The sequence below is a fragment of the Wasmannia auropunctata genome, unplaced genomic scaffold (assembly GCF_000956235.1).
Source record: "Wasmannia auropunctata unplaced genomic scaffold, wasmannia.A_1.0 LD336090.1, whole genome shotgun sequence".
NCBI lineage: Eukaryota > Metazoa > Arthropoda > Insecta > Hymenoptera > Formicidae > Wasmannia > Wasmannia auropunctata.
Genome location: NW_012026800.1, coordinates 2,152,523 through 2,176,131, shown reverse-complemented (window position 1 = coordinate 2,176,131; position 23,609 = coordinate 2,152,523). Strand labels below are relative to the sequence as shown.

At 42.8% G+C, this 23,609-nt stretch overlaps 3 protein-coding genes across 7 annotated transcripts in view; 2 read left to right on the top strand and 1 right to left on the bottom strand.

Moving 5' to 3' along the window:
- LOC105447887 overlaps positions 1-4,484 on the top strand; it is a 40,829-nt gene extending 36,345 nt beyond the window's left edge. Inside the window, exons 15-16 of the mRNA XM_011686151.1 lie at positions 3,000-3,656; positions 3,941-4,484. Of these exons, the coding sequence (XP_011684453.1) occupies positions 3,000-3,656; positions 3,941-4,108 (825 nt within the window). The 3' untranslated portion in view covers positions 4,109-4,484. The remainder of the gene's footprint in view (positions 1-2,999; positions 3,657-3,940) is intronic.
- Positions 4,485-5,074: 590 nt separating this feature from the next.
- LOC105448066 lies at positions 5,075-10,680 on the top strand. Its single transcript, XM_011686429.1, has 6 exons — positions 5,075-5,415; positions 5,599-5,829; positions 6,259-6,659; positions 6,923-7,508; positions 7,936-8,577; positions 9,630-10,680. The coding sequence occupies exons 1-6, from the start codon at positions 5,075-5,077 to the stop codon at positions 10,303-10,305; spliced, it is 2,877 nt and encodes a 958-aa protein (XP_011684731.1). The 3' UTR covers positions 10,306-10,680.
- A 1,435-nt stretch (positions 10,681-12,115) lies between these two features.
- Positions 12,116-23,609, bottom strand: part of LOC105447885 (probable phospholipid-transporting ATPase IA) — a 29,918-nt gene continuing 18,424 nt past the window's right edge. The window contains exons 1-21 of one of the 5 annotated variants that reach the window (XM_011686146.1): positions 23,291-23,591; positions 20,911-21,146; positions 20,531-20,629; positions 20,341-20,451; positions 19,997-20,244; positions 19,376-19,656; positions 18,982-19,276; positions 18,654-18,880; positions 18,197-18,573; positions 17,975-18,112; positions 17,735-17,887; positions 17,458-17,655; positions 17,269-17,368; positions 16,950-17,194; positions 16,746-16,871; positions 16,516-16,656; positions 16,303-16,421; positions 16,076-16,210; positions 15,897-16,001; positions 13,292-13,389; positions 12,116-12,347 (exon numbers count right to left, since the gene is read on the bottom strand). In XM_011686146.1, coding sequence (XP_011684448.1) covers positions 12,202-12,347; positions 13,292-13,389; positions 15,897-16,001; positions 16,076-16,210; positions 16,303-16,421; positions 16,516-16,656; positions 16,746-16,871; positions 16,950-17,194; positions 17,269-17,368; positions 17,458-17,655; positions 17,735-17,887; positions 17,975-18,112; positions 18,197-18,573; positions 18,654-18,880; positions 18,982-19,276; positions 19,376-19,656; positions 19,997-20,244; positions 20,341-20,451; positions 20,531-20,629; positions 20,911-21,146; positions 23,291-23,381 — 3,669 coding nt within the window. In that variant the 5' untranslated portion in view covers positions 23,382-23,591 and the 3' untranslated portion in view covers positions 12,116-12,201. Of the gene's footprint in view, positions 12,348-13,291; positions 13,390-14,840; positions 15,279-15,896; positions 16,002-16,075; positions 16,211-16,302; positions 16,422-16,515; positions 16,657-16,745; positions 16,872-16,949; positions 17,195-17,268; positions 17,369-17,457; positions 17,656-17,734; positions 17,888-17,974; positions 18,113-18,196; positions 18,574-18,653; positions 18,881-18,981; positions 19,277-19,375; positions 19,657-19,996; positions 20,245-20,340; positions 20,452-20,530; positions 20,630-20,910; positions 21,147-23,290; positions 23,592-23,609 lie in introns of those variants that run through there. The other 4 variants (XM_011686147.1, XM_011686150.1, XM_011686149.1 and 1 more) reach the window with 4 other exon arrangements.

Genomic DNA, 23,609 nt, shown 5'->3' with positions numbered 1-23,609 from the left:
AGTATGCGCATCGACAAGTCGACGTTGTTTCCCAGCGTTGCAATGAATTAAATTGATTTTTATAAAAATCAATCAACTTTAGAAATAAACGAAAGTTATCGTCGAGTCATCAAATAAGAAAAAAAAAAAGAAAATAAATTAAAATCAATCGGAGTATAACGCGGTTTTCACGTGATATCAATTACGATAACTTCTTCTCGGAGGTGATCGTAATTAAGAACATAGAGAATTAATGATTGCGCGCGAAAGCGCGCGATACACACCGCGCGCTCGAAAACAATAGCCGCTTCCCTATCGTGTATCAGGTTTAATTTCGCTTTAACGAGATGTCGAAGGGAAATAGATGGCGAAGAGATATACGAGTCTCCTTCGAGACCCCGCCTGGCTTTTACCTGACTGTGGATATTTTCGTGGCGTAGCTAACTGTCGGCGCGGCGCGGCGCGGCGGCTCGAGTAGCGCGAGTTTTTAATTACACAACCGCTAAGCAACGATCTCCGTCGGTGCAAACAGATAAGAGCACGAAATTATATGAAGAGACCCCGGAATAGTCCTCGCTCGTCGTCGTTGTGTGCGGCGTGCAGAACGCACGCGTAGTCGTGTCGCGCACGTGTGCGTTGCTGACGCAACGATATACGTTCTGTGCTTGTACTTGTGTATATACCTGTCGGGCCCCGCACATCGACGCGCGGCGGTAGTATTGTTGAAACGACGAGAGATAGCGAGCAGTTTGCACGCGTTAAAGTCACGTATGTTCCGACGTTTTGTTTCAGTTCTTGCATTACCGCGCGGCGAAGAAAATATACGACGAGCGATATCCGTCCGCCTAGATTCCAGAAGGTGGATCTCGCGTTTCGGTAGCGGAAGTAACGTGCTACAGCAAATCAGTTATTAACCGCACGAGCGCGCGCGATTATTCTTACATAATACGTCGTTTTTTTTTTTTTTTTTTTGACATAAAAATATAACAGTTTCATCGATGATACAATAACGATAAAAGCTCCGCCGCCGCAAGAATTAATTACTATAGTAATTACTCGAAAGTGGTATTTAAAGTCCAAGCGGTATCTCGAGTGTCTCCGGATCGCCGGGATATAATGGGAATAACGGGAACGAGAATGTCTCTCTAGATTAGAACGTGTGTATCTCTCTAGATTGGAGTGCGCCGCAAACAGCGAGTGATTTCGCGTGAGATATACGCTCCTCGTTTTTTTCGAAGATAAATCTGGATATTAATTTCTTTTTTCGAGTGGCCGAGCGCGCGTTATCGCCCCTCGTCGACAAATCACTGCTTCTTTTCCGCGGCCAGGTGACGGCACGGCGGCTTACACAAGCGCGACGCGGCTCGACGCGTCGATTGGCAGCTCGTATTGCCGCCTTATCGTCCATTAATCATCGTTATCGCGGACGTTCGCGGATTCATTCGTCCGCAAGACCGGCGACGGGACCGGCGCGTCCGCGTGCGCGACGGCATCCGATATCCGGGAGTGCAACGCGACACGCCGCGTCGACGAAGTCTTGTGCCACATTTTTCCTCCGCCTCGGCTGCAGTTTCCTACGGAATTGCGGCGGACGTGCAAAATAATAGGGGGGCTTACATAAGAACGCGGCGCGTAACGTTGCGGCTCTTCTCTTGCCGCTCCTCGTTTCTTTCAGTCGCCCGTCGTCGTGTCGCGCGATCGGCGGTCCGCGAAATAAATACCGCAAGACAAAAAGAAAAATCGCAGGATCGCCGCGCGATCGTGATTCGAAGACAATAGCGGGGTAACGGCCGGCACGTGTTGTGGCGAGGAGAGGAGAGAATATTCGAAACGATAACGCGTGAAAGGAATTTTTCTATCAACTGATTCTCCAACTGATTCCCCGAAAAGCCGAAGGAAATTTTAAGAAAAAGGACTTTAAGATATTAAGAGATAAGTTTAACGGAAACTGCCGCAAGACTGCTTTAATATACAGTCTGTACATATCAGAGATATAGTCTATTTCGTGCGTGTAAAATATAATAGATTTTGATAGACGATAATACAGGTGACTGTTGAATGTAAAAAGTGCAAGTGCAAAAAGAAATAGATAGCTGGATAGCTCGCGGAGCACGTGGAGAGTGGGATACATGACGTGTTACACTGGATCGCTATTGCTATTGTATAATTAGAGGTATTCAGAATCGAGTATGGATGGGAAAAACTTGAAGGCGAATAATACAACCGACACAATGAGGAGGAAACAAGCGCTGGTCACAATTACTCCTTACAATGTTAGTAGTTAAATATAAAACAATTAGCGTCGATATGCAATTTAATTTATGACTCCCGGCACGTATGTCCAAGGACGATTCATTAATTCGTTAAACATATTTAATGTTTTCGTGTCGAACGAATTGAAGGTGATATTTTTAAAACGCAGTATATTATAGTTTAGAACATATATATTAATCGTCTTAAATCGTAGTTTTTTTTAATTAATAATGTACACGTAATGTACTCAACCCTTTAGACAATTTTACAATTCGAGGCAAAATTTCAGAATAAAAAAAAATTTATTTATACATTTTTTACTGAGATGCACATATTAACATTCTGTTGCGTTCTCACACGGAAAGAAATGACTTACAATTAGTATTATCAGCTAAATATCAATAACCAGTTCGAACTTTTCTGTCATTGCTAAAAGTTAGTTATTAAAGATAAAATATATATTGTGAGATACAATTTTATTAACTATTAAAAATAAAAGCATACTTTAATAGGAGTAGCTAAGAAAATGGGAAAGAATGACTTTGCTGAAAGATTCAAAAGCTTTGCTGGATATTCCTCAATAAAATTAGCTAAACGTCATTTGATTCTAGTAGCAAATATTTTTTTGCAGTAGCGTCTAAATTTTAACAATTAATAAATTGAGTTTTGGCAGCAGCGATATTAGCTGTCCCTATTTTAAAGACACGTTTTATTTGCTACGGCTATGTTTTAGCTGCTCTTATAACTAATCCTTTCTTTGCGTGCAGGAACAGCAGAAGCGAATGCTCAACGAGACAACGACACCGACAACGACGACGGCGGCAACTGCAGCGGCGGCAGCGGCGGGAGCGGCTGGAGCGGCAGTAGCGGCGAGAGCGGCGGCAGCGGCAGGAACAGCGGCAGCGGCGGTGACAGGTCCTCCGGTGCCGCCGCCAGCACCTCCGCTTCCGTTTCCTTCCAAAAATCGGAACAGCGACGACTCGGTGGAGATGCAGAGCATCGAGTCGTTCAAGCTGAAGGAGACGCCCAATACGGTGCCGAAACCGCCGCCGACGTACTTCCCGGTGACGAGTCCCTCCTCGACGAGCGGCAGTCCGATCCGGCACATCGGTACCGCGAGCAAGGTGCCCAAGGACGCCGCGACGAGCCCGGTTGCGGAGCTCGCGAAGAGCACGACCGCGCCGGTCTCGCCGATCAACGGCGCTCAAGCGTCGAAGGTGCCCGGCGGCAAGGTGGCCATCAGGATAGGATCGTACGAGGGCGAGACGAAGCAGCCGTCGAGATTGGAATTCTTGCCGCAACAGCCGAGCCGCGACAAGAACGGCCCTGTCGACGAGTCGGACAATGCCCCCGTCGTCTCCAGGCTGCAGAACGAGCTCGCCGCGACCCTGCAGAGGTCGAACCTCAGAAGAAAGACTGAAGGCGTAAGCGATATTAATAAAACAGAGTCATGAATCACAATTGTCAAGCAATAAGATTGGTTGTAAAAAATATATGTAAAGTTGATGGAAAAAAAATTAAAACTGCGATCGTTTCAAATATTTCGACTGCATAGCTTTTTTCTGAATATTTTTAGAATTTATTGGATTATTTAATTACGAATTTTATGTAGCGTTTTATGTTGCAACTAATTTTTTCTCAAAAAATATGATATTCTCAAGAAATATGAAATCTGAAAAAAAAATGCGAATTTTTTTTTTCGTTTCAGGAAAATCAATCGCCCGTAAAGACTATCCACGAGAACGCAGCGACGTCCAGCAACGAAACAACGAATCCGGAGCCGAACAAGCTTCTTCAGAGCAACATCGAGAAGCTCGCTTCCGCTCTCAGCAACAAAGTCACCATCAAAGTGAATCCGGAGAACAGTAGTCGATAAAAAGAATGCAAGATCGAGTTGAGAAGACCGTAGCAACAATCATCTTGTATCTTCGTAAATTTTGTACATTTTTGCACGTTTCGCTAACCATTTCGACTTAATTATATATAAGTGAAAAGACGCCCGCCTATTGGCGTGGCTCTTTTACACGTACATGTTTTTTATATCTTATTTATTATCGTATTATACACCGAGAGTAAGGAGAGTGTGAGGGAGTTAATTCTTATTAATCGAAACGAGGTTTCACGACCAGTATTTATCACGTAGTCTTTTGAATGTAATCTACTGCGATCGCGGCTATGTACGAATCTTAACGGAAAATTCGACGAGACGTTGAATTTTTAAATAAAATCAACGACACGTAAAATGCTTAAAACCTTGTCGATCTTATCGATTTCTCAAATTAAAATGCTAAATCCACGAGGCGTAAATTCACTATCCTTAAGAACGAATGTAGGATTAATTTCAATCTTGGTTTAATTTACTGTTTATCTCTAATTCTTAGATTAGCGAAAAATAAAGCGAGTTGAACTTTGGTTAAATTTCGAATTAAGCGCAAATTGTGAAACCGGGCCGTAGGAATTCAGGAATTAAGAAATAGCTACGAATTTCGCTATTAAGGCTGCGTTCCGTTTCACACGTGATGCGCAATGATTTATCCTTGTTTAATATTTGATACAAGCAACAAAAATATCATGATACATCATGCGCGTCATGCGTGAAACGGCCTTTTTTATAGAACCTCTGTCGCCGAGAAGTTGCCTGCGAATGATGGCGGCACGCACGTTTCCCTGACGTTTCGGCCGAGGCAGCATTAGTCCGATTGATCCAGCGCGCGGTTAGGCACTGGCAAGTAGACGATCCTCGAGCGCTTTGAAAATCCTCCGTTCGTGCAGAATCTCTCTCGTCAGATGATCCGCGCGGCGCGACACCGTCCCCGTTCTCGCCGCGCGAGAGGTGCCGTCCATGAGCGCGTCGCGTGGTACGAGGTTGCCCGGTCGGTCGCGGGGTAACAGGATACGCAGGCTACTGCTGTCGGAGTACCGCGAGCTGTGCGAGACGATCCTGGTGGAGTCGCCGTTCGCGGAGACCACGAGGAACGGACGTGGGATCCGTCAGGTATCCCTCGGTCTTACGCCGACCCGGCTGATCGTCGCCGCCGACGTTCTCCAGACGAATCCCGGCTTCCTCTGCCCGCCCGGCATCGACGTCAGCATCGAGAGCTTCGAGCTCGTGTCCGTGTATCCCCTGGAATACGTTACGCTCAGCGTGTTCAGGAGGCGACGTCGCAGGACTCTGAAGGCAAGGTATACTTTTTTCGATAGACAAAACGAGGGACATCAAAAAAAGAATCACGGTCTCCGCTTTCTTCTCTCGGAAGAACGTCAAGCGGAAGTCGAAACAGCCGTAGATAAATTCCTTAATCAATTTTCTCTTGGAGAAAGCGGATCATTGCACTCGATTCATCACGGACTTCTTGTTGCCATCAGATTCATCGACGGTCGAGCTAATTATTACGAGCTCGGCGGCGCGCAACGCAGAGTTTCTTGGCGGATCTGGTGCGAGCAGGTACGAAGATTACTGACGCGCAAGGCGGACGGTAGCTCGCTGTCCGAAACGACGGCGGCGAGCTCGTCGAGCAGTAGCACTCTGTACTTACTGTCGTCCGAGATCGAGGTCAGGAGTGATCGCAACGCGAGGCGCAAGAGGTCGATAGTCAGGTAGCGATATATTTGGTGTTAATTAAATTAATTTGTATTAATAAATAATAATAAAATTAAAATAAAATAATAAAATTAATTTTTATTTTTATTAGAACTAGAATGTTTATAAAATCAGATGAAATTATACGAGCACCAAGATCCTATGACTGTCATTGGCCTATCTCGCGAATTTCAATTTTACATATGTATACACTGTATTCGATTGGGTATATATAAAATATTTAATTTTTTTTATATTTATTTATACATTATTTGAATTATTCGCAAACTTACTTAATTTATTAAATTGCGCTTTATTAGTTAATCACCAATCGCTTTAGTTTGCGTAAAAATGGCGAATTTGGAGTCAATTTTGGTGCTTAACGAAAACATTCCGATTCTCTTAATACTATGAAGAATATCGCGTAATTAAAATGAAACAAATAGAGTATGGAGTCATTATGGAGGCGCCGGCGATTACATCACTCCCACGTGGACGGAGAAGGACTTGTACCTCGGACCGGCTTACAACGAGTTGGTGAACGGCCGCTACACGCCGGTTCCGGTGAGATTCGCCGGAGCGAGCCTGGAGGAGCTCAGATACGAGCTGGAGGATCGCACGTCGCGTTACGTTGCTCGCGAGAAATCCTGCCACAGCTGGCCGTGTCAGACGAGGTTTGGCGCGAGACTGCAACGTGCCGGCGGACTCTGCAATGTCCTGTTCGCGAGAAGTCCCAACGTACGTCGTCGCGACTACGTCGCCAGTTGCAAGAGTTCGCCCTGCAATGTCTGTCAGCTGGATAACAGCGTCGGCATCAACGTTCTTGGAAAACATAGCCGATGTCACGGTTAGATTTGCGAAAGTCATGCGCATAAATTTTCCTTATCTATTTAGATACATTTTAAAAATTCTAGCTTCTCTAATGACAGAAGTATATAGAATAATAGTTAAAAAAAACAAAAATATATATATAGAGAGAAAAAACGAACAGAAACAATATAAATTAATTTACTAAATAAATCTGATAAAAAATTACAAATAAATTTCAATTAAAATAATTACTTAAATGTCAGTAATTAAAAAATTAATAAAATAATTAAAAATATTTAGAGCGTCAGAATATGTGCTTCGAAGACGATTTCGTAGAGCACATGGAAGAAAAGTACGGGAAACGCCAACAGCAACATTGGAAGGAGCCGAGGCGGTCTTTAACGTCGAAAATATCGCGTTTCGGCTTTGGGGTGCCGGAGAAATGCAATTCCGAATTGATTCTGGGCCCTTATCGCGGCGACTCGGGCTACGTCGATGTCGTCGACGCTCGCAGGATGATCGAGAACGGCGTGACGGTCTGGGAGGACAACTGCCGATCCTTGAAGGGTCAGAGGCATCCGCGAAGATACGGCTTCTCCTCGGCGGCGCATTTTTTTCACGCGCTCGGCCCGTGGTCGGTGCAGCCGGGCGAGCGAGAATCCGTGCAGACTCTCCGATCACCGAGCGCGGTCAACATCCGCAGACAGCCCTCGGATCCGGAGCTGAGACTTCCGGTCTCGCGCCGTCAGCTGACGACCAGCGTCTCCTGCGCCGCGCTGACGTCCGGCGGATCCAACATCGTTGGCGCCGTCACTAGAAGACGAGTGATACTCTTCTGGACGCCAGAGTATTGGTACAGACCTCAGGCAGCGGCGACTGCCTACAGGTGATACAAAAAGAGTATCTGTCGTCCTGGAAACCACGTATACGCGATTTATATTTTAACTGATAGAAGATCAACTCAATTATCAACTTCAAAAAGATTTAAAAAATGAAAATTTTTAATTTTAATTTAATTTAATCGTTCGATTTAACATTTGGTTGCAACATTCAATTTTTTATTAAATAAATTGTCCTAGAAACCACGTACACGCGATTTATATTTTAACTGATGGAAAATCAACTCAACTAATATCAACTTCAGAAAGATTTAAAAAATACAAATTTTTAATTTTAATTTAATTTAATTGTCCGATTTAACATTCGGTCGCAATATTCAGTTTTTTATTAAATAATTTGAGAAGAAATCGTAAAATGATTTAGACATATATTAGACTATCAGTGATCTCTTACGTAAAGCCTCTTATGAGCAGAGAGCTGAGGCATCACTTGGCGTCTCTCCAGAACTTCCGACGCGAGAAGGAGAGGCAGACGAGAAGAAAATTCTTCTACCGACGAAAGAATCGAATCTCGGGTGAAAACGGCAAATCCGAGGCTGCGATCACGGGGAAGTCCAGCGGCCTCTTGGACCGCGTGCTTGCCATCAACGGCGCGCGCAAACGCGACGGCAAGACGAGCGAGAACGTCGACGACGACGGCGGCACGGCGCAACTGCGGAGATTGCTGAGGATGAACCTACGCATCACCGTGTGGGACGTGGACAGCGCGACCTTCGCCGCGCAGCTCACGTCGATCGACCGCGATCTCTTCGTCCGCATCCCCGCGACCGAGATCGAGGCGCTGGTCTACCAGCGATCGTCGCGCAACGCGTCGAATCTGGGCGCGTGGATCGCCTTCAGCCACCGGATCACCTGCCTGACCGTCAGCGAGATCCTCGCGATCAAGCATCTCGACATGAGAGCCAGGATCATGGCGAGATTCATCAACGTCGCCGATAAGTGCTTCGCCCTTGGCAACTTTCAGTCCTGCAGGTCTATCCTGGCCGGTCTGCAGGCCCCACCGATTTACAGGCTCCGGAAAAGCTGGTCCTACTTGAGGACTCATCATGCCAGCAGGTTTCTTCACTTTATTAATTGTTATAGAATTTCGGAAGATAATTTTCTTCGATTTTTAATTAGCGATATTTACGCGAATAAATTAATAAGTAGAGTTTTTTTTTACCCTAAGTTAATAATTTTGGGCCACGAGCTAAGCAAGTTGTTTAATGCTCCTCCACTTGTGTTAGATTCTATTGCCATTTGATATTCAATTGTAAGAGACTCGTTAAATCCGTATAAAATAATATTACAATCAAGTGAGAATTATTGCACATGACTCCAGGTAATATTAATTTGTACTGTTTTAATTAAACAGTTGTTTGTTATTATTTGACACACATTTTTACAGACTAATGTTTATGACAGTTCCTGTTCGAAATATGTGCCATATCCTGTAATTCGACTTAAAATTGTAATAATAACGACTTAGTTCATTCTTATATTGCTATGAAGCACAGAAATTTAAATTTACGATCTGACTTTTTATATGGAGAACGTTATAGTTTGTTCTCTATGCGAATTTACCAGGACTTTACTAAGGAGGATTAGTAATGCTGTTTTTTAAAATAATATTTTAGTCTATGTGCGACATTCTTATATAATGTAATAGCATTTATTTAACATTGATAATAACCGGATAACGGTGTCTGTTTTCAATATTAACATATTTAAATTCTAGCAACTTGCTTGATTCGTGGCCCCTAATTGTTATTGTATATTAATTCGTAATTAATTATTATTTTATATTATTAGAGCCTTTTTTACCTTTTGACTTATTAACAATTTTGTTTTGTGAAATAAAAAAATTAATTAATTTAATTATTTCCTTATTCATTGAATTTATTGATTAGAAGCCTAATTATATTTTAATTTGTAATTGTTATTAATTTTATATTATGCGAGCCTTTTTTATCTTTTGACTTATTAACAATTTTGTTTTGTGAAATAAAAAAATTAATTAATTTAATTATTATTTCTTTATTCATTGAATTTACTCATTGAAGCTTAATTGCTTTCAATTAACAAAAAATGTTTCTTCATATTCATACAATTGCGCATACATATTTTAGATACGCTGCGATGGAGCGGCTGTCGAAGATTTACAAGAGTCCACGTTGTTCGAAGTACCAAAGAGCCTGGGCCGCAGCGAAACGCAATCCACCCTGCATGCCGTACGTTGGTCACTTTCTAATCAAGGTCCTGGGATTAAATGGCATGAGGGAGATTCGAACGGACTGCGCGCCGTTCTGCACAAGGAGACCTTCGACCGCGCGAATCGGCGGGACTTCGGAATCCTTGTCTGTTAATAAAAACTTCGATGATCTTCGCTCGAGAGACGACAAGAATCTTAAGGAGTCGAAGCAGTCTCTGGCTAGGCGTATCTTCACGGCGACCTTGGCCAGGATGAAATTCACGACGCGTCAGAATATCGTTGACGCAACCAAGAGTGACGTTTGGACGTGCCGACAGCGGTGCCTCGCGCGCAGGTTCCTCCGTCGTTGGCGCGTGATCGTGCTCGAGGCGAAAATACGCGCGGAAAACGAGAGAGAATTGAAGAAGGCGGACCCGAGGCGGAGGCGCGTCCTCGACGTCGCGGCCTGGCTCACGGACTACCAGAGATTCGCGCTGGGCTACAATTTCCCGTTGAACTCGTTCGCGTGCGAATACCTTCTGAAGGCGCGCTACAGGGAGGACCGCGAGAACTTCCTCATCAGCCTCAAGCTGGAACCGCCGAGGACAACTTGAGCCCGAAGCAGAGACTTGATTGAGAGATTACATCTATATGTTGGCGATCGATGTGCGATCGTCAATTCCAATTATCGTCATGCGTTCGTCTCGCTAGCGAAGGAGAACCGCGGTTGTCTTATATTATTTCGAGCGCGATAAGGCAGGCAAAGTCGATATACTGGCAAAATATCGATATGCGACGACTGTTTCACACTTTTAAACTTTTATCATAAACATCCTCTTTAAGAATACGACATTTAAGATACTGGAACGTTCAGTATTACTTATGAGTTATTCAGAAGCATTTTTAATCGAAGAAGTATCATATCTACACGCGCTTTGTACAATTGTTATTGCTATAACACTTTAATAAAAATAAGTCTTTGGATAAGATATCCTCTCTACAAATATTAGATAATGAGTATAATCTATATATTCTGCAGCTGGCTACAATCTTTTGACTGGGAAAGGATTAAGACAAATTTTTTTTTATCACCGTTTTATTCCGAACATAGTGTATACAATTGTTATTTTACACATGTTATATGCGTGTATATTATATGTATAATAATAATAATATATGTATATATATTATACGTATATACATACATACATATACACACATATATGTATCTCTCTATTAAATTTCTCAGTCGTAAACTTAAAAAAAAAGTGAACGGCCGGAAAAAAGTGAATCTCTGAACTGATATGCACCAGATTCTGACTAGATAACAACGCATATGTTTCGTGTATGTACAATTGAAAATGAAGTATCTACGTCATCGAGTTAAAAGAATAAGTAAAGAGTAACATAATATACATATAATATCGGACAAGGGGAACAGTCTTGTTCTGGCACGAAATCGAACGTAATCCACCATCGATCGTGTCGCGATTGCCGAAACTCCAATCTTCAAAATGTATAAATTCTCTTTTATATATATATATATATATATAAATAAAAGAGAACTCGCAATTCCAGAAAGATCCCGCTCGAATGCGTCCCCGGGACATTAATTAATCTCGCACGACAAATCTATTTACGTATAAAACAAATATATATATTATGTATATATTTTAAAACATTTAAGATCGCAGTTACAGCTTGCGTAGTTCACGCAATTTTTGTTCCTCGAAAGAAGAAGAAGTAGAGCGGGCGTCCTGCTCTTGCGTTCTACGAGAATAGACGGCGGTGTTTTCTCTTCTTCCTTTTTTTTTTTAATAATCACGTAGGATTCCGCGCACGCGACCTTGACGCTAACACGAAATGCGTTTGCAAATGCATCGCGAGCGAAATGCAGCCGCGGACGCGCCGCTATCTGATACTTCAAAAAGACGAGATCGCTACGGTATATATCAGAATAAAATTTCACCAAGTATCAAAATAATTACTCGCGCTAGTCAGAGTATCCTTCTGCAAAAGTGGTAATCGCAGTAATTCAAAGAGGAATCTTTTGTTTTGGACATTATATAACATTACCGTTAATTAGCCGCAACACACGTTTCCGAACGCAACGCAATTCAGCGTGCGTCAGCTGTTACAAAGTATACAATTCCTTTCCTCTCGAGCGATAAGTCCGGCGAAATAAAAAATACGTTAGTCATCAGTCACGATTAAAAAGGCCATTGTCGTTAGGAGATGGTCAGATTCTAACTTAGCGAAACACGACCGATTGAAGAATAGAAATATTTTTTTTTTCTCCCTCGAGTCTCTTCTCGGTCCTTAAGCCTGCTGCTCGTCGGTCTGACCCCGATGTCGTTCGTCGCCGTTCTCTAAGACGGTCCCTTCTTGCAGAGTCAGTCGAGTAAAACGCAGAGCCTCTCTCTCTCTCTCTCTCTCTCTCTCTACCCTGCTCAGGCCGCTTGGAAGAGCGGCCGGCATCGTCTCGCCGTGCGGCGGCCGCCCCGCTTAAATCACATGCCGCCGGGCTTGGGAAGATTCGTGTCGTAGGCTCTGATCACGTCCGTCTGGGTCACCGAGCCACCCTCCTCTTGCGAGAACGCGAAACCATCTGCATCGCGCAGCATGCGCAATAACAAAGGTCGCAATTCATTAATCTCTGCCGTAAGAACGTTCATTAATTGGATATGCAAGCCGTCGAACGCTCTGCCTTCTAACGTATCTAATTCGTCGCGTCTAGCGATGAGCTTAGCGTCTAATTCTGTCCATTTATCTCTCTCTATATAAATTTTCGAGCGACTCAGACCGCGAAGATCCACACAGGGATTTTAACTTATTCGCGTAAAGCAGTTTCGCTTCGAGACGAAACGAAACTCTTGCCGGCCCATCGCTAGACGCGTTCGCAAGCTATAGCAGCCGGGAATTCTCGGAATTGTTTCAATGTACAATACTTAAGTATTGAGATTCAGTAAAGCGCTATTTGTAGCCAAAAAAAAAAAACTAAATGTTCTCTACAGTCTCGAATCGTTCAGCTAATTAAAATTATAGCTATATATATATATATACAGGACGTTCCGGAAGTGAGGAATTTTAAGAATATGAAAGCGGAAGGTGCGCGCGACTTCCGACACGCCTGGCGCAATGCATCGGCTGCTAAAAAAGAATATAAATTTCAGGCTACGAGATAAAATAGGGTGCATGTGCAAGAGTGTGCAGTTAATTAATCAGATTGATCGATTAAAAAAACACGTAGAATTCGTTCAAAATATTAATAATTTAAAAGACTTTGGGACGGCACTCGTCGAGATAAAATAAAGCCAAACGGACGAACGGACGGACGGACGAGAGAACGGAAAGCTGTGAGAAATTAAGCGCGTGCTCGAGTGTGGAGTAAAAAGTACGAGGGAACACGTTTGTAGAACAGTTTACTCCAGTAAGAAAAGTAGAGAAAGTTTCGCGAGGGTCGCAGAGTTAACGAGGGGGAGGGTTAATCGATTCGGAGGACCGTCAGGGGGGGGATGGGACTCCCCCTGGTCCCGCGGGCCGTAAACGGGATAATTTCTGTCGGGCTGTGTGCGAGTGTCTGTGGAAGAGACAACTTACGTGATAGCTCCACCTCGACACTGACTCTGGAGGCGGCGTTCGAGCGCCTGGTGAAAACGCTTTTAACATTTTTCAGCAACCTCGCCGTCTCGGTCAATCTGCAAAGCCGGGCATTCAGCAATGATTTAGAGATTCTCGGCTGGCCGGGGAGAGGCACCCTCGCCGCCGCCCACGCGTTCGTCGCATGGGCAAAATGACGAACTATATAATTCGCTCTTATTTTTTTTTGTTTTATTTTGCGCAGTGTCTATCTTTTTAAACCGTCGTTTTCGATGATCTCCTCGGGATATTCTCTGCCGACAGTGCTTTTCCAAACGCGAGCTCCGTGCGAGTTTTTCTCTTTTGCTTTCACACGCCGGCGGATATTACGGGTACAACCGGTGACAGTAAGTGCGGTGCGATCACCATGCAGGAATTAAGTAGAACGAGATAACGTGTGGTAACGTGAGGGAGGGATGCGTGTTAATTTATTCAAGGAAAAAAAATCGATACTACGCTAATGAAGAAATTAATTAATTGACTAATCAATTAGACATGCGCGCCGCTGATAAGCCGGGGTGACACGTATACGATCGCAAGCGTGTGGTAATTATAATTATATGCCATATAGGAATCATCGTGAGAGCTATACACCGAGACTACGTGGAGAAAAAAATTGCGTGATTGCCGTTTTCAAATCGCCGTGCTCTGTGTTCTGGCCTTTTCTGACCCAGCGGTACATCAAAACGATCATGCGATTTCATTTAATCGGCGGTGTTCTCGCTTGTTCGTAGTGTGGAGAAGAAAAAAAAATAGGTACAAGTGGGAGCACTGAGAATTACTGTACTGTGACTACTGGGGGGGGTACTTACACCTCGCGAGATCGGCGATGGCATGCACAGGCCTGCACGGGTTACCACGTAAGAGAACACATCAAAAAAAGACCGCATTAACGAACGACAGATCGTTTACAGACATTAGTATAGTAGCTGATATACTGTTAACTCTACAAACTCTATTTACTTGAAGAGAATAATAATTAGGAGGCTATTTCGGACACTTCTAATGCTACACAACTCAGAATTCATTTGTCATATATAGATGTCTGAATATAACGGTAATCTAGCTCCATTGGAATACTTTATATGTGCACGTATGTATACAGAGTTTAAAAAAATATAAGGGATCGATTTGCCGTACGTATCGTATATTGTATGCAAATAGGGAGGTATTAATTGATGATGATAAGTAATGGAGGGAAGTAATGGCGTAAAATAAATCTTTAATTTAAAATAATAGAAGCAGAGTTAATAATAATAACAGAAATATATATCAGATATACAATAGCACCTGCAGCACATCGTAACGTTACTATTTCTTATAGTCCAAAGTAATGCGGGTCGAATTAGGAATGAACGTGCGAAGATTCTATTGTATATAACATGTTCAATACATTCAAATTAAATAAAATGAAATAAATATATAATTAATAAATAATAACTAATAATAAATAATAAATAATACCATTCTCCAAATATATCATACCAAATATTTAAAAAAATAAGAAATATATATATATATATATCTTAACATAACTCAAACAAAAAATATAAATATTTCTAGGCACGCGGACGCTGGACGATTCGCAGCGTATACGTATATATATGGAAAATTACGGCAGTATAAAATAAAGCACTTCGCATTGTACAGGATTTCGGTGCTAATTCTAATATTATACTGGAAAGGAACGTATATACGCGCATAATAATCGCATATGCTAAAACGCTTACTACACTCTTTTGGCACTCTTGGAAGACGGGAATATATCGATCGGGATGGACGGATTATTCAGGTATATGAGATCTGAAGTGTTGCGGTTGATGCATGCTCGGAACGGTGCGTGAACCACGAGCCACGTGCTACTAAAGGAAACACTCTCAGCCTACTGCGTCTTCGTCGCGAACGGATCAGGGTCCAATATCGATTTAACCATCGCTTCGCCGACCGCCTGTCATAATTCATATTTATCCGCTCAATTAGGAGGCAAATTACACTAGGTAGTAAAACGTTTGTCACGTGAAAAAAAAACGAGTAGACAAACGACAAAGTGTTATTTCCGGAAAATCGGATAAGTCTCGGGTGATTAAATTAGATGGTTGTTACATACATGCACCTAAATGTATACTCACATATACTAAAAAATAAATTAAGGATTTTTGTCAGTATAATTTTAGTCAAACCACTCAGGCAATGTAAATCTGTTGTCCAAATATAAACAGTACGCGATAATGGAGCTAGAATCTAGAAAGCCATGCACAGTTTAGATAAGTCAACATAATACGAAGTATATACGGTTATCAGAACGGTATCATGCACCAATATAGAGCGGGTATTAAATCCTTCTGCGATAGACGCTAACCTTTTCAAAGATAACGAAAACAAATTAATGATAAATCGATACTTTCTTTCTCGGGCGGTCTAAAATTGGTCGGTTATAATAATAATAATGCAACCTTCCACCGTGACTTGAATTAAATATTAGACAGCACTTCTTCTGTTATTTGAAATGCAACTTTTGCATTTCCTCTATGTGTTAGTCTTTAACGAAAAAAATGGAGCCACTTACGAGCTTCTATAATCCTGACTGTTGAATATATCACCAGGATCGGACTTCCTAATTTCATTCTCTCGGGCCGCTTCCGTCACGGATTTCCAAATTGTATTCTTCACTCTGCAAAGTAGAAACCATCGCTATATGAGTACAAAATATACGTCGTGCGTGCGCTTAGTAGCGATCGTACTCACGCTTTTACAGTGACATCCAGCAGCAATACCGCGATAGGTATTAATATAAGTCCCAGCCAGAAAACGGGGGAAGAAAACAGCATTCTGTCATTGCCCAACATCACAGCGCCGACGTTCAAGACGGGCCAAAAATTACTGCAACAGCGCAAAAACGTATTAAATTAAATTACATATTAAATGCATTGTTATAAACTTGATATTACATTGAGAGAAAGAGAGAATCTTACCTGTATATAAAAATAAATAAGAACCAGAGTATAATAGAGCCCCATGTCGCCAAGTGGGTGACCCATGTCCACGAGTTTATTATTAGACCCGCCTTCGCGCATACCGTTACTACAACATACTGAGGAACCCGACATGCGTCATACAGATAATCTCTTTCATAAGAACTTTCGTAAATATGTCTCGTAGCGTTGCATAATGTAAACGATACTCACAGTGTAGACGAAATTTCCTAGTAGAAGATAACCGCCGTCCCTACCGTTCGCCCAAGCTACGTCTTGCTTCAGAGCCATTAGCGGCAGCCAGTACAATAGCGACGAATGAATTAGCGCATTGATAATCCATACCCAAAATACCTGTTTAAACATGTGGATACGTTCAGGAGCGTCTTATTATTTTCTTTTTCGAAAGTACACATCGAAAATTGAACGCTATTCGTACGTACTTTAATATTGAAGAATGACTCGCCGTTATTCTTCGTCGCGTACAGCCCCGGATGCGCCAAGTGCGTTTCCGCGGAACACACTTTGTCGAAGAGACCCATAGCTAGCGGAGGCGCAGCGGTAAAAACCTATAAAATACACCCGAATCGTTGGCAATTAGCTCTATCTTTTAGCAAGACAATGTCGTGCAGTCCTTAAAAACTCACCACGTTGTAAAGTCCAATGGACCATCTCTCGAAAAGGATCTGCCCGGACCAGCCGGAGTAGATGGCGAACCATAATTCGATAACGTATAGACAAATGTTCTTGTAAAACGAGTACAAGATTAATTTACACATTCTGCTATAATTCCAAGAGCCGTGAACAAATAACAGGCGTTTCAGGAAACGAAACTGCGCGATGGAGTAATCCGAGGCGCAGGCCGCCTGAAGACCCTCGACACCCGAGATACCTGCGAGAAGCGGAACGTCGCGTTTCAATGACATAAAAATATTTTCGAAAATTGACAGGCGCGATAGAACTCACCGACGCCGATGTGAGCCTTCTGTATCATAGCCACGTCGTTCGCGCCATCCCCGATCGCGAGAGTCACCGCTTTCTTGTTACTCGTGATCAAGTCAACCACCTAAATTCGGTCGGAACATTTAAGATACGTTAAAACATTGCGATTTTAATTGTTACGCAAGTCTAAGCACTGAAGAATCGAAACGTTACCTCGGCTTTTTGTATCGGCGACACCCTGCAGCAGATGACGACTTTGCAGGCCGAACACAATTCCAAGAACTCCATCCTGATGTCGCAGGACAAAGCGTAGTCTAACGTGCTGCCGTCTATAATCAAGGCTACGTCGTTTTGGCATTTCAAGTCGATCCCAAAATCGAGACAGCGTTGAATGATGACTTCCCTCGTTTTCTACGAGAGACATATTACGTGAGTCGTTTTTACATTAGGTCGACTGAGAGAGGCTTACAACTTTGAATCGCCTACTTACATCCAAAGAGGTTTCATTGATGATATAAAGCGGCATTCCATGCGTTATCAGTTTACACGAGTAACCGATATTTATCGCGGTTTCCTGCTTATCTCCCGTCAATACCCAGACATGAATATCAGCTTGTACAAAAGCCTGTATCGTTTCCGGCACCTGGAATTACACGGCATTGCGAGAAATACAATAAGTTACAGTTTCACGGATTTTCAACATTTTTAATTAGTTAATGATATTTCGTACTTGATCTTGTAGTTGGTCTTCAATTGCGGTTGCCCCTAATAACGTGAGCTTACTCTCGATAAAATTCGCAGCTTGCTCCAACATCGTCTCGCGATTCCCAAGACTTATCGACGCTTTATGGTACGACTCGCGCCACCACTGTGAAAAATTATCGAACATCATTAATCCGTTGACTCCAAAGCGAGATAGAATATACGCCTGATAAACAAATGGAACACGCACCTGATAAACGTTTTCAGGTATTTCCGCGGCGGCGAAACAAAGCGTCCGCAATCCGTCGCAGGCGAAAGCTTCCAAATGCTCCAGGGTCGTCTCGCGAAAATCGTCCACGTGCTCCAAGTCAAGATCGCTAGCTTCCAAGGAGGCCGACAATAATCTCTCGTAAATGACCGAGTCCGCGCCTTTGCAGAAAATCTTGATCTTCCCCTCGGGCGTTTTCACGACCACCGACATACGCTTCCTGGCCGAGGTGAATTCGATGACGTTCAGGATCTCGTAGCGCAGCGTCTCGCCTAGGGCCACGACCTCCACGTAACTGGGCGTCCGCGTGTCGAATACGTAGCTGAACTTACGCGCCCCGTCCACTAGCGCTCGTTCGTCTAACATAAAGAAGTGACGATGTAATGTAATTCGCGTTAAACGTCACACCCAGCAAGAATATTTGCAATTCGATTTTTACCAGGTGATGCGGCGTGATAGATTATGGAGTCGTCTACTTTCTCAGGAATAACCGTGTGGCAAACCGACAACATGACCATAAACTCGTGAAGTATGTTCGCGTGCTCCGCTTTCTTCTTGTCGATAGGATTCGTCGAGTCTCGCACGGACCTTCCCTCCATGATATCCTTAATTAACTCGCAGCTGCTGTCGCTCGTACCTTCTTGGCCGTTTGGAGGGATTGGCAAACTAAAATAAAATATTCACATTCGGGAAAATTGGTACTCGAATTATTCATGCAATCTCTACGGCGAAGAGAGAAAAATATACACCGTTGGCACGAAACTCACTCGTACAGTTTTCCACCGACCGAACACCGCTTGAATTCCATGACGTTCTTCGTGAGGGTGCCGGTTTTGTCCGTGAATATGTACTTAACTATCCCGAGCTCCTCGTTCAGATTACTCGTACGTGCCATCGCCGGAGTGTCCGACTCCGCGTGATACATCTCTATGTCCATGTTAATGAACGTGGCCTGAACGAATCTCACCACCTCGAGCGTCACTTGCAGCGATATCGGTATCAGATTATTGAAGAGAATAATAAACGTCAGCAGATTGAAAGCGAAGTTCTTAGTCATTTCCTCTGCAACGAGAAGAAGAAGAAGAGTGAAGGCTCGAGCCTCCTCGAGATGCCATGATACAACGAGAAAGCCCATACGACGTGTGTTCCATGTATATTTACCTTGTAAACCCAGATACCAGAGACCCTCTTTGTTGGCGTTCGTCCACACGACGTTGAATATCGCGGAAAGAATGCACAACAGAAGAAGTATGAAAAATAGCATCAGTGTCTGGGTGTTGATCAACCGATCCAGGGTGGATCGTTTCAACGGCGCTGTCGCGGTATTATTCTGCATGAGTTTCGTGTCGTGCCCCGTGTATATCACTACACCGAACACCCACCGCGTGTTCCGCAACACCGCGCCACGGAGTAACAATTGATCGGGTCCTAAAGCTACGCTCCTGTGGAAGAACAATATGCCGCTTGTGGCGTAACGACGCATTAACTTGTCGTACGACATGAAGATGTGAAGATTTTTTCTACGAATACCAGGGCATTCTCATTTAATAAAAAAGTTACGATACGTGACAGACACTTAAAGCTTTCGTAAGTTGAGAGGTGACGAATTGGCATAATAAGAGATAATCCAGAAGGGAGATCCGGGGATGTGAGAGAGGATTTTCATTATCGGGATCCAAATAACGACGGGATTTGGAACGCGAGACAGACAAGCGTGCAGTGAGAAGAAGATATATTTAGAAGTGTGTGTCTCGCACATGCACGTTCAAGCGTTTCTCTTACTGTTTATTGGTCTCCCGTAGGACTCCGTGGAACTCATACAGGTGCCTGTTGGGCGGCTCGCACTGGATGTTGGCCCGAAAATTCATCAATTCCGCGGTATCCAAGAGATTGGCAGTGTCGGGATGGGCCTGTCGGATCTTCAGATTCGTCTCGCCGTCCAAGTTGGCGGTCTCTATGAAGGACATACCCTGCGGCTCCGACGACGACAACAAGATCAGGTCAGCGGGGAAGAAAGTGTTGTTGTGAACCTATGCATATTAAAGAGAGCGATTCTAGCGATGTAAACCGGCGATTAATTACGACCGCATGAATGATCTTGGCGAAAACAGGAGGGAGGGAGTAACCTTAACCACATCGCCGACGGCCACGGCGCGCCACTGTATCCACTGCCAGCGCCCTTCCCTCAGCACCTCCACCTCCCTCATATTTATTTCATCGTCCGCTCTGTGCCTTTTCTGTAAAAAAAGAAAAAATTCGCTAACACCTCTTATTTATGCGAGGCACGATAAAGAAAATTATAACAAGTATACGTACAACGTCCTCGACTATCTCTTTCAAAGCGGACACGCTGAGGATGAAAATCAGTGGAACCAATGTTGTCCAGCGTCCTGTCGGAGACACGTCTGGTATTTGCTAAATTTAAATCGGGATAAAAAAAATGTTAAATGCCGTCGACAGTAAGAAAAAAAGAATTTTTAAAGAATTCTTTTAAAGAGTTTCCCTTCGTAGCATCGTCACATTCGTAATATTTAATCTCGTAATATTTAATCAACAATTTAATCGAACATTTATTTTCCGCTTTCTGTGCAATCTTTTCCCATGAGCAAGAAAAATCTTTTGTAGAAGATTATTACTTCAATTTATCGTGGAGGGGAATCGTAATATTTAATTTACAATATATCCGTGAATTTTACCTGCATGAGTGCGATGAACAGGAAGAAGCAGTTGCTGTATCGACGGAATTGTTCGAACAGGAACAGGGGTACAAACGAGAGAAATGAGTACTTCGCGGTAGTGATGTGATTGTTCTTGTACTTCGCCGGCTGATGAGGGGCGTTGACGAAAATGACCCTCTCCTCGCCGTCGTTCTGTTGCGCGGCTGGCTGATCGTCGCCCTGCGAGCCACCATTTTCCGCCCTTACCGGACCAACTGTAACACACGAAATCCGTTCGATTTTATATAACGATTTTATATCTCGTTTGCGCGCAACGCGCAAATACAACATTCATAATCTCGAAACGAATCTCTCGGTTTCTCGATGTTCCTATTTTTCTTTAAATTTTTCAGAATTATACAATCGATAGTTGACCCACTATAACGCCACGTGTCACGTAATCATTTATGTATGCATCTATGTTTATCTCATCAATTTGATCAATAATTTTATTTTCCACTTTCTGTGCAATCTTTTTATGAGCAAGAGAAAAATGTCTTGTAGAAGATTATTACTTCAATTTATCGTGGAGGGGAAATGGAAGGTCTCCCATCGCCCGCAGGCTTCTTCGCGGAACGATCGAGTCTCTAGATTTCTCCACTCGTCAGATACAGAAATACACCATCGGGCCGAAGGTAAGTTTAATATAAAGAATAAAGTCGCGCCACTTTATCGGAGATTCCGATCGTAAGGGCGTTATTATGCCCGAGACATAAATGGCATTCGTATCATGCTCGTATCTATCTCTTCTTATAGCCGCTGTGTAACGTTCCGCTCGCGAGCGGGTAAACTGACAGTTTTGTATCCGCGACACGAACGATTCGCAGCAAATGACTGCTATTAAAATATCATACGTGGCTAGCTAAAGTTGAAAGATGAAGAAATAACGGCCAGGTACACATCGCGGTGCGCTCCTGGCCGATGCGCATCGGGCGTAATTTACGCAAGAGGCATTCGTTTATCGTCTGTTTTGCGTGCGTAATTTTGCATCTAAGTACCGTGTATTGAGTACGCAGTATCGACTTTAGACGTTTGCTATATATGTGTATAGATATTTAGATATTGCTATATTTATATGCTATAGCTACCTTTTTCTCTCCATTTTTCCTCGTCAAAGAAATAAAGAGAAATAAATGATAATAAACTATCTCTTGGGATTATTAATCAGAAATCTTTTTTTTTTAGTAACAATAAAATAGCCCAGAGAGAGAAATCTCTGGGCAGTTTATATATATATGCAAATTAATATCTATAAATAATGTGGCTATACATATTTAGTACGATGTTTCGTGCGCATCAACAATTCAGTATTACTGCAAACGTCGATAATACATCTCGTTATATGTATATGGAGAATTAAAAAGGTTGTGCATCTCTTTCTGGTGTTCTTCGAAGAATAGATTTTCATAATTTTAGAACTCGCTGCCGACTCGACAATACACTACAGTTACGTCAATGGAGTAAAAGATAAGCGACAACAGAAAAGAGAGATAAGTGCGCTTAATTAGTAATTCAATACTACTTTTAGCTCACGTCGTAATTCCGAGAGACTTCGATGTACAAAAATAATATTTAGGTATTACATTTATAATTTAATAATTTTATTATGATATAAATTATATATTATTATATAACACATAAAATATAAAATAATCCTTATTATTGTAATACGGATTATTTCATGCGTATTATTGTAATACCTACACAAAGAGAATTTTTTTTTAATTTATCCTGCAAATCATATTAATTGTGGGACAATACAGTATTTAGGACAATTTTACTGTGCACTACAATAAATTTGACAGTAGTAAAATACTGTAAAATTTATTGTAGTGCACAGTAAAATTTACCTAAATACTATATTGTCCCACAATTAACATGATTTGCAGGATAAATTAAAAAAAAAATTCTCTCTGTGTACAAACAATGCATTATGTATTTGTAACCAAATACAGTCTTTAGAATTAAAATAATAATTAAATTAAATAAATTAAATAAATTAAATAAATTAAATGCTCGGTCTTCATAAAAAAAGACCGAGCATATCGGCGCCGCTAATTAGTATAGCTTTGCAACACGAGATAACGCGAACATTATGAACGGAAGGCTCGATGGTCGCGCAAAAATTGTTGGAAAATTATGTCTTACAATTGCAGAAGTAAAAGGGAAGTTGCTTCTCCCCGCCGAGCATTGTCAAAAGCGTATATAATATATTGTTAAATCGTTACAAATACACCGTCCGGGAATTCACGGTGAATCACGGCGCAGAGACGGCCAGCTTTACTATTTCACTACACGATCGACCCTCGACCCTCGCGCGTGGCACAATGCACACTCCCTCCGGGGAGAGACGACTTACGAGTCTGGGCGTGCAGGTAAAGATGCACCCGGGATCGGAGTTCGTTGAACCACTGCACCAGCTTCGTGGTGGCGACTTCCACAATTTCCATGACTCCCGTCGGCTGTATATGCGTGTCGTCGTCGGTCACGCCGTGCGTTTCGCAAGGACTCTATAGAGATATATCTCTATTTCTCTCACTTTCTCGCACGCACGCACCGCTGGTATCTGCACACGCGATTATACGCCCGTGCATGCCCGATGCATGTTCGTTTGCCCCGCGTAGATGGTACACAACGAGCGATATCTCTCTCTCTCTCTCTCTCTCTCTCTCTCTCTC

Bases quoted from the DNA above. Each gene is read 5' to 3' on its own strand.
- LOC105448066 (XM_011686429.1), top strand. From the start codon at position 5,075: ATGAGCGCGTCGCGTGGTACGAGGTTGCCCGGTCGGTCGCGGGGTAAC. The intron at 5,416-5,598 runs GTATACTTTTTT...TGTTGCCATCAG, and splicing joins CGCAGGACTCTGAAGGCAAG to ATTCATCGACGGTCGAGCTA. The intron at 8,578-9,629 runs GTTTCTTCACTT...TACATATTTTAG, and splicing joins AGGACTCATCATGCCAGCAG to ATACGCTGCGATGGAGCGGC.